Source organism: Hyalella azteca, unplaced genomic scaffold (assembly GCF_000764305.2).
Source record: "Hyalella azteca isolate HAZT.00-mixed unplaced genomic scaffold, Hazt_2.0.2 contig12348, whole genome shotgun sequence".
In the NCBI taxonomy this organism is placed as follows: domain Eukaryota; kingdom Metazoa; phylum Arthropoda; class Malacostraca; order Amphipoda; family Hyalellidae; genus Hyalella; species Hyalella azteca.
The window spans coordinates 8,250-19,273 of NW_025942308.1; the positions used below are offsets into that span (position 1 = coordinate 8,250).

Genomic DNA, 11,024 nt, shown 5'->3' on the forward strand with positions numbered 1-11,024 from the left:
AGGCCGGGCGGTTAAGCACAGTAGAATTGTAGCAGTGAGTTGCGTGTTCGAGACCGCAACAAGCTGTGAATGTTCTGCGATGTTAAGAATCGGCGACAGGCCTACGGCCTAATAAACGCTGAAACCGCTATTATTGTTATTATTCTAATTTGTGCTGGGTGTACCGAAAATACATGCGCAGTCCGTTAATCATGTTCACTCTACCATGCAGGCTTCTTGGAATATCATTCTCGGCTGTCGAGATTAATATATCAATATCGAAATAAACTCAGTGAAAGTTTCTGACGATTCATCCAATGTAAAGCAGTTCAATTCACTCAATTTAGAATTTCGGTGCATGAATGTTAAACTTATCGTGTAATCGTTGAAAAGAGATTCCATTTTTTTTATTCAAGACAAAAAACCTTCTTGATTATATTGTAAGACCTTCAGTTAAATTTGAAATGAAAGTTATTGCTTTGATAGATATGTCAAATCATTCTGCTGTAGATAAACTCTGAACTAAGCATTAATCATTATTAATTCATGTTTATTAATCCGTATAATTTTTTAACGTTAGATTGCGCATGGCTAATTTTCCCAAATGAAACCAAATAAAAAGGAGCCAAAGTATAAATTTACTTTTTAAAAGTTTTCAATGCAGTTTTTAATATTTTTCCGTCTTTGAACAAAAATATTTCCTATCAAAATGAAGTAATTGATGACGCTATTAATAACCTTTGCTGGTACACTCGCTATGAGATGAAATTATGGTGTGATAAAATCAGAACACATTCGATAGGGTAAATTAGATGATATATTAACAGAATTCAGGTCTATAAGGTAGGAAGCAGGAGTATATAAGGTAGGAAGCAATTTAACCGTATATGATTTACTCCTTATAATTTTGAGATATAATTTCATCAAAAGCAATGTCGGTATAGTGGTTAGGCCTACAGTTCAGAGTACCAAGATTAGAGCAGGGACTTGTGGGTTCGATTCCAGCTTCCTGCGACAGTTCTGTTCAAAATCGACTAAGGAGGCGAGAGGTCAAATGTAGCATAACTTTTTGTTTGTTTTCATTAGTATCCTTATATAGAACACCTTTATATGCAAAATTTCCAATAATTCCCAATTTATTTGAGTACCAGAAATTCATTTGTAGTATTTTAACCTATAATATTTGTTTTCAAATTGTCGTTTATAAGGAATTCTTAATGAATTACATGTATGAACGTCAAGCTCTGCGAGGAGTATTATGATTATAGTAAGAATGTGATTTCTTTTTTTTAAATGATTCATAAACTTTTAAAGTTTCGATATCATTTCTCTATGAGCAGGAATAAATTTTTTTCATGTCGGATGTGCATTAGTTTTTGCCGATTACGTATTTGAGGATGTGATAAATTCCGATGCCGTTGAGCCAGCTGATCCAAAACAATTACGCCACGTCTGCAGCTTCAGTTACGTATAGTCTACAAATCGTCTGACTTCCCTGTAGTGCATGAGCACCACCCTGGATTTACCTGTGATCAAAACTGGAAGCCCAGCTAATAGATCCTTCAAGGATCATTGACACTTAACGCTGAAACTTTCTGCTGAGTCTAGGTGTAAGTCAGGCGAGTCTCAGCTGCCTCCACAGACGCAGGCGAGATCTGGCAACAGGGGACAAGTTTGTTAGGTACATGTAATGATGTAACGAGTGGTGTTATCTTTCGACTGCTTCTTCACCTTCAAGCCGGCCACAACACACGTATAGTCTAGAGGAAGCAGCATGGTGAACACCCTTTATAAATAAATCTGTGCTTAATTCTTTTGTTTCTTCTTCCACACAACAATCACCTCTTTGACTTCAACAGAGTCAGAGTGTGACAGAAATCCAAATTGATAAATAAAAATGGCAAGACAAAACAAATTTTTTTACAAATTTCTCTGCAGACTCTGCAGAGCAGTCAGCAGACTCTGCAGATTTTTTGAGACATATTTTTAATACATTTGGAATCTCTCAGCCTGATTATCAGATTAAGTAATTTTCATTTTGTTAAGAATTGAATGGGAAAAAGGGTAATTTATCAAGAAGGAATCTTAAGGTTGTATAAATGGCAATAAATTTTAGCCTTTTAGGTGCAGACTAGCCATGGTGCAGAGGGTGGATGCAGGTCATGCAGCGTCGCCAATATATGGGTTTTTAAGCCCTAAGCGCATACGTAGTGGCAAACCAGTAATTTTTTAGAATCGGTTCATTTTTAATTTGCTCATTTAGCCTACCCAAGATTTTAACAGATTTCTTATGTATGATAATTCTGCTATCCAAGATACTTTACTGGTCTACTTATGGGACTCAAAATGAACTTGAGGAAGAGTCTAAAAAACTCTCTGCTTTGCCACTATGCCTATGCGTCGCCGGGTAATTTTAAGATGCGTTGCTGGGTAATTTTTAATGAAAAGCCATTTACGCTGAGTGATGAAAAACCATTTACAAGCCATGAACTTATTTACAAGGTTGCATGCACGTGTTACCCCAAATAACTAATTTTACCCTAAAAACAGTCTAATTGTACAGCAAGTGTTAACTGAACATGTGATGATGCAGTCTGACCACTCTAATGTGACCGCAACTAACACCTAAAGTACCGGTACCATTTTTTTACATCTACTCCAAAATTCATTATAATTTCAATGATAATTGAGGAAAAATTCCAATCTTACTTTACTATTTTAGTATCATAAAGGCATTCTGTTAAAATTACCTACAAATTATATATCATCAAATGGGCTAATAAGGGACGGTTTTGAGCGTTTTTTGTTAATAACTTCATTAATAATATAATACTATTTTGTATTTGTAATAATATTTTGTTAATAACATTTGTAAACAAGTTTAGGCTCATTTCATAGCTCTTTGCAATGGCTATTGTATGGCATATTGAAAAAAGTTTCATATGCTATTCATAAGATGCCAGATGCAAAATAAAAGCATCCTAAATTATCCCTGGGAGTGGGTTAATCTGGGACACTTGAAATAAAACTTAATTTTGAAATGTTTGAAGCATGCAAAGTGTACTCATACACTAACAGTAATCTGAAGTCACCCTTTTCCTTTGTAGATGATGTAGATGTGGAGTAAATGGCATTTTCTGTGAGTTTTACTTGTTTTTCCTTAATTGATTTGAAATATTTGATATTACAATATCTATTCATTACCATATTATTGATGTGATATTACCATATCCATGGACATGCCATTGAGCATTTACAATGACCTTTTCCACTGCGAGCTTCAGATCTGCAGTCATATACCAGCACTTTTTGTATTGGTGTGCTTACAGGACGGCTTGTAATTTCACACAATTTTAATTGGGTCAAGTGAATTCACTACCTATAACAAAAAAAATATATAACTCAGTACTCACTGCAGTGAATGACAGAGAGCGCATTTTCTTGTCAACAAAAACTTGAGGTCACGGACGGACGGACAGACGGACATGGCAAGCACAATAGTGCATTTTTTCCATAAATGAAAAAATATGCTAAAAATGGTAAAAACATACATTCCTGTAACAGAAAGGAGTACCTTCAAACGGAGTAAAAAGCAATGGGCAGGGTTATAAGGGACAATCCTCCAACATTTTGTAGAAATGTTGTAGCAGCTAAACTAATTAAATATACTGTATTAAATACTATAAACTACCTAATTAAAATATTGCAAAACAAAAAATAGTGGCATAAAGTTCAACATTTTTCCTATCTATGTAGCATAAAGTAAGTTAAGAAATCATACATATACTACCTCTGAAAAATCCTTGAAAAAAAGTGTGAAAAGTGAGATTTTGGAAAAGTATGTACCGTCAACCTGGGCTACTCCGGACAGATTTGATCATTTTTTTGTTAATAACTGTTAATAACTTATTATGATGAAACATTTCATAAACAAATTTAAGCTCATTTTATAGCTCTTTGCCAGGGCTATCGAATGGCATTGTCAAAAAAATTCCATATGCTATTCCTATAGCCCTCGCAAAGAGCTATAAAATGAGCCTAAACTTGTTTATGAAATGTTTCATCGTAAGAAGTTATTAACAAAAAACGCTCAAAACCGTCCCGAGTAGCCCCGGTTGATGGTACCTTTAAAATGTACCTTTAAATGTAAATCTTCATGTACTGCTAGTGAACAATTATAAATAAAATTAGCTTGTTTTTCAAGTACAAAGATCCTCTCCCTGTTCTTATGTGATCATCCCTAGTTTATCAATATAGTTGTGCACAGTGCGCATCTGTGTATTTTGGTACCTATGACATCACTCAATTTGTATAGGTACTAGGCTTGCAGAGCATAGAGGCAGGAGTTATTGAACAGGGAACATACTTGCACATCCCCCTCATTCAGCCATACGTATTCATGCCAAACAGTGTAATGTCCCGGTGGCCAATTGTGATTTCAAAGTTTTAGCCTCCACAACTGATGTTTCTGACCTACGAATTTTAGAATCATTGTATATTTTCAAACAGAAGCCCAGTTTAAATGCCACATTCAGTTCCTATCCTCTACAAATTGTAAATAGATAGTACCTTCTCCACATGTTATCTCATTTTTTATTTGTTTTATTTTCGAATGTAGTTCTAATGTCCTCAAGTTTAGGTGAATTGTTTGAATGTGAATTTTAGGATACCTACTAATTGTTTGTACCTGTGTTCTAGGTTTTGAACTGACAATGGAGCTGGACTCCAAAATGTTTTCTCTTATAAGAAATGGTGAACTTTGTGGCTATTTTCTTTACTTTCAAATTAATGGTGAGAAGTTACTAAAGAAAAAAGCTCAAAACCATCCTTTATTATCCATTTTGATGGTACACTCTGCATGCTTAAAACGTTTCAAAATTAAGTTTTACTTCAAGTTTCCCAGATTATCCCGTTACGGTACCAGGGGTAATTTGGGATGCTTTTATAAAGCAACTGGCGCCTTACAAATAGCATCTGGAATTTTTTTAGTGCCATACGATAGCCCTCAGAAAGACCTTTATAATGAGCCCATAGGTACTCATTTATGAAATGTTTCATCGTAAGAAGTTATTAACCAAAAATGCTCAAAATGTTCCTTATTACCTAATTTCACAGTAGTATGTATGTATGTATCACGTTATGAATTTAAGTATGACACTTCAAACAAATTAACTTAATTTTTCCATTTTCTGTCATCAGATTAATTAAATAGTCATTGTACCTTTCTTATGACTATCTTGTTTTGCCAGGCATTGTTCTCTTATGGATCAGCATGACTGCATCAAGAAGTGAAAGCAGTTCTGATGTCCCTACATCAGCAGGGCACGCTGAGCTGCTCAGCATGCACTCGTCACTACAGGAGAAAATTTCTTCAATAAATCGGATGCTCAATGAAAACCCTGCCTTGAAAGGAACTCAAAGCTTAAATGCTGGCATTGAAAACGCCTTAACCAAGTTGAAAGAGCTGGAGTCCAGATTTAAAGATTTAGAAGTACAAGTGCCTAAAAAATATCCTGATGTGCGTTTCCTCAACTACAAGGACAGGAAAAGAATTCTTGTGAGTTTTCTATTAGAGTTTGATTAATCTTAAAGTTTACTTTGATTTTAAAAATTCACTGCAATCTGTATTGATAATTTAGTTTATCTCCTATTCATTAGGTTGAATTTATGATAAATTACATGTTCTAAATATTTTTTAAGAGCTTAACCACATTTGAGGTAGGTACCTATTATTAATATAAAAATTGTACACATTAATAGTTATCTTTTTGAAAGGTAGGTACTATACACATACTAGTCTTACAGTATTATGTTGTTTTGAACAAGCTCTCACTACTGTGAATCTATAGGCTAATGTTTCTGCTACAATTCATGTGCTAAACTTTCATGGTATCAGATCACTGGTGGTGCAGGGTTTGTTGGTTCACATTTGGTGGACAAGCTGCTTCTGGAAGGCCACGAGGTGATTGCCGTTGACAACTTCTTCACTGGCCGCAAGCGAAACGTGGAGCACTGGATCGGCCACCACAACTTTGAACTCATTAACCATGATATTGTGAACCCGCTCTTTATTGAAGTAGATCAGGTAGGTACCTTGAACAGTATTATTGCGGCTGAATTTAGTGATTTTTGATTTTAGCAAATATTACCAGTTGTAGATTGGGGAAAAAAAGTTGTGGATTGGTGTGTGACATCACTATGGTTTGTATTCCATCTGTTCAGAGCATAGAATGTCCCTATTAGTTATTTGAAAAAATGAAACATAAATTTCCTAATTGCAAAAATATGGAATTTTTTTCTCAATTAACATGAAAAATAATATTAGTTAATTAATTTTAGTACTTTGAAATGCTTAAACTTTACCTACATGTTTCAAGCATAACCTCAGCTATTATATTCTGGTATAAAAGATAGCATACACACAAAAACGCTCAATGATCCTCGCATTTATGTGCATTACCCTCCCAGAAAACGTTATACTTGTACCGAAAAATGTTCTTCATATCAGATCTACCATTTGGCAAGCCCGGCATCGCCGCCCCACTACATGTTCAACCCCGTGAAGACCATCAAGACCAACACAGTGGGCACCATCAACGTCTTGGGTCTGGCTAAGCGTGTGGGAGCTCGCGTGCTTCTTGCGAGCACAAGTGAAGTGTACGGTGACCCTGAAGTGCACCCGCAAACTGAGGCATACTGGGGACATGTCAACCCCATTGGTGAGCTTGTACTGGGGACATGTCAACCCCATTGGTGACTTGTACTGGGGACATGTCAACCCCATTGGTGAGCTTGTACTGGGGACATGTCAACCCCATTGGTGAGCTTGTACTGGGGACACGTTAACCCCATTGGTGAGCTTATGGAGGGGATCCCCGCACTCCGGGCAGGCGGAGCTAGGGGAGCGTCCGATCCTGGCGGAATGGTACGCCAGGGAGCTGCAGTATCCCGAACGGAGCTGGGATAACGCTGAGCGGTAGGGGCGAGGGAGTGAGGCCTCCACTGATGCAATCGGCGGTGGCGGGGCTTCGAGTACGGCGTTTATGGCGTCAGTCGCCGCAACGCGGGAGGCGATCTCCCTGCGGAGAGACCGCTTGGCATCTCCGTAGGCACCGGCGGGCATTATACCATTAGCCAAGAATAGTGTGACCAAGTGACCGAACCTCGACTGGATGGAGGCTTTCATGGGGCTGTCCCCGGGGGGGGGAGCCGAAGCGATGCGGAATGAGATATAGGAGGGCTGGAGGGCGCTGGCGAGGAACTGGGCACAAACCAGATCCAGATGCGCGGATAATGTGAGGACGCCGGTCTCCTGGTGAAGATGGGAGGTCGGGGCCATTTTGAGGCAGCCGGTGGCTAGTCTCAATGCAGTGTTTTGTATTATCTGCAGGCTGGCAACTGCTGTGCGTGAGGCAACAGGGTACCAGATGGGGTCCGCGTAGTTGAGGATTGGGCGCGTGATGGCTCGGTAGGTGGCAATAATGTCCTCCTTGGAGAAGCCCCAGTTGGTGCAATGCGTCGTCAATTGAATACATTCCTTTGCTTGGTGGGAAATTTTGAGTTTAATTACCTAAGATATTGAAAGAAGAAAAATTCCAAAACGACTGAATTAACTACTTTTGTGTAATTCGCACATTAGCATAATCTCACGAACTGAGATCGATTGTGGGTATATATGTCAACCCCATCCGTGAGATTTTATTTATTACTAGCAGGTTAGCCCAGCATTGCCCAGGATTGATTACCTATATACGTAATGCCGGCAATTTCTGAATCCCGCTATCCCGAATCTTGTCAGTGAAGCTGCCTAAAGATTGTCTGATTAATTTGATAGACTTTACTTTTTTGTCGATGCTTGCATTATGGTTAACTACAAGTTACCCAAAGAATCTCAGAAGTCCCATTCCGAGCCTTAAAGCGACTTCTCATCTCTAAAAAAAATACTTCGGAACTCGGAGCAGATCACTCTGATCTCTGAGCAGATCACTCAGATCTTTGAGCAGATCACTCTGATCTCTGAGCACATCGCTCTGATCTCTGAGCACATCACTCTGATCTCGTAGCACATCACTCTGATCTCTGAACTCATCACCCTGATCTCTGAGCAGATCCCTGTGAACTGATCACTCTGATCTCTGAGCAGATCACTCGAACTCTGAACAGAACCATGTGAACTGATCACTCTAATCTCTGAGCACATCACACTGATCTCTGATCTCATCACCCTGATCTCTGATCTCATCACCCTGATCTCTGAACTCATAACCCTGATCTCTGAGCAGGTCCCCGCGCATGCTACGATGAGGCCAAGCGAGTAGCGGAGACGCTGGCGTTCGCATACCTGCAGCAGGAAGGCGTGCCGGTGAGAATATCCCGGATATTCAACACGTACGGCCCCCGCATGCACATCAACGACGGCAGGGTTGTGTCCAACTTCATACTACAGGCGCTGCAGGGGCAAGACATCACCGTGAGTCAGCTTATGCTGCATTGCGTCATGGTTCATGGCAGAAATTCTGCTTTGTTAGGGATATTCGGATCAAGAGTTCGAACTTATTCGTGATTTTTTGCTTCATTGTGCATTTGATTTTTTTCCTCATGTTGGTTTACGTCATCACTACTTTGTTCTTGTTTATAGCAATTTTTTGAGTTTGTCCTTGTAATAGGTATTATTAATTCATTACGCTGGCGTCACCAGTTTTCGCTTGGTTTGTTCCATCATCACGTTGTATTTTCTCGTAATGTTTGCATTTCGTACATTTGATTTACTCCCTATAACAATAACTGGAGGTGCAGGGCAGCGGATCGTTCCAGCCATTGTATTTATCAGTAAAGTCAGTGACGCTTTACTTTGCTTTCTTATTATTAAAAACTCAACGTCTCATGCATTTTGGTTCACACCGCAACAACAATTGCAGATGTACGGTAGCGGGGCTCAGACACGGTCGTTCCAGCCGTTGTATTTACCAGTAAAGTCAATGACGCTTTACTTCATTTTGATTCACACCGTAACAACAATTGCAGGTATACGGCAACGGAGCGCAGACACGGTCGTTCCAGTTCGTGACAGACCTCGTGGACGGGCTGGTGCTGCTCATGAACAGCAACTTCAGTCAGCCCGTCAACATCGGCAACCCTGACGAACACACCATCGATGGTGCGTGCCTTCACGCATCACTCGGAGAACGCAGAGTGTTATTATAAAAAAATATAACTCAGTACTCACCGCAGTGAGTGACAGGAGAGCGCATTTTCTCGTCGACGAAAACGTGAAGTCACGGACAGACAGACAGACGGACGGACATGGCGAGCACAATAGTGCATTTTTTTCATAAATGAGAAAATGCGCTGATGCAATTTTTGTGCTTTTGTGACCCGGTTTGATCTAACATGACTCAGTTTGGCTCAACCTGACACGGTTTGGCTCGGTAAAAGGGTGTATCACTGCCACGTCCGCTCCCTGCTCGTACTCTGTGTAAGAAAAGCGTGTCACTATTTGGGCAATTTGACCCATTTATTTTGCAAATGCAGGATTAAAAGTAATTATAAATAATTATTATTATGGAAAAGTAAATTCTTATTTTAATAATTGCAATATATGCGTTGTTTTAAAGCAGGGTCAATATTATCTTCAATAATTACTCATCCGAAATGCGTTTTGATCCTTCAATTTATTGATCCTTCAATTTATTGATTAAGTTGCTTATGCCTCATGGCTTAGCGTCTGAATTTATTGCTAGACGTCTGACTGCGTTACGAAATTATTTCGATAAGACGCTTTCCTGATCCTTCGCTCGGTTAGTAGTATATTTGCGCATCGCTTAGCCTAACGTTGTGGTCAATGAGATCGCTGCAACGCACGTCTCCTGATTTTGTGCCCTGCAGAGCTCTGACTTTGTGCCCTGCAGAGCTCTGACTTTGTGCCCTGCAGAGCTCTGACTTTGTACCCTGCAGAGTTCTGACTTTGTACCCTGCAGAGCTCTGACTTTGTACCCTGCAGAGCTCTGACTTTGTACCCTGCAGAGTTCGCGCAGATCATCCACGGGATGGTGGGGGGCGGCAGCGGTGTGGTGCACAAGGCGGCCGTGGAAGATGACCCGCGACGCCGCAAGCCTGACATCACGCGCGCCAGGGAGCAGCTCGGCTGGCGGCCTCTGGTACGGTCGCCACCAATTTGATCGTTATTAACCTACTAATTATGCATTATTCATGTATTAATGGTCATGTGGTTATTATGCATTATTCATGTAGGTATTAATCGTCACATTGTTATTATGCATTTTGCATGTATTAATCGTCTTGTCGTTATTATACATAATTCATACGTATATTAATCCTCATGTCGTTATTATACATTATTCAGATATTAAACGTGAGGTCATTACCTATATATTATTCATATATTAATCTTGATGTCCTTATTATACATTGTTCATGTTATAATCATGATGTCGTTATTATACATTATTCATATATTGAACGTGATGTCGTTATTGTACATTATTCATATATTAATCGTGATGATGGTTACGCTTTATTTGTGATCAATGTTACGAATTTTTTAAATCACACTTTAATCGTGAAAATGACCGAGATGATAGTGAAATTATTACGTTTTAATAACTTGATTGAAGCCATCATCCGTGGGATCACTTCCCTTGACTATGCCAACTACGACACTCAGTTGACACGAAATAAACTGTAATCGTGGATTTGTTCCACGAAAACGAATCATATTTACAAAAATTATCCGTAGAATATTCGGTAATTCTTCCAAATCAGTAAAATAATCTTATCTGTTGAAATTTACCTAGGTATTATCATTTGTTTTCTTGCATAGAAGATAATGAAAGGATTGTAATTCGATGAGTGAAGTTTGCAGGATCGGATTTGACTGAAGGATGCTAAAATTTGCACTGTTATGTTGATGATGAATGTTCAACTATAACGTTATCATTCTAACGTCATATCACTAATCAATTTTTGGTTAGTTATAATCATGAATGTAACTTGTTTTAATTCCTCTTCGTGTATAAAAATATGAA

The 11,024-nt window shown here is 39.0% G+C and overlaps 1 protein-coding gene across 1 annotated transcript in view; it reads left to right on the forward strand.

The window, feature by feature from the left end:
• LOC108669678 (UDP-glucuronic acid decarboxylase 1-like) overlaps positions 1-10,136 on the forward strand; it is a gene marked incomplete at its 3' end in the record, with an annotated part of 15,441 nt that extends 5,305 nt beyond the window's left edge. Inside the window, exons 2-8 of the mRNA XM_047883238.1 lie at positions 5,229-5,536; positions 5,876-6,064; positions 6,488-6,672; positions 6,808-6,833; positions 8,262-8,449; positions 9,004-9,136; positions 10,003-10,136. Of these exons, the coding sequence (XP_047739194.1) occupies positions 5,229-5,536; positions 5,876-6,064; positions 6,488-6,672; positions 6,808-6,833; positions 8,262-8,449; positions 9,004-9,136; positions 10,003-10,136 (1,163 nt within the window). The remainder of the gene's footprint in view (positions 1-5,228; positions 5,537-5,875; positions 6,065-6,487; positions 6,673-6,807; positions 6,834-8,261; positions 8,450-9,003; positions 9,137-10,002) is intronic.
• Positions 10,137-11,024: the final 888 nt, after the last annotated feature.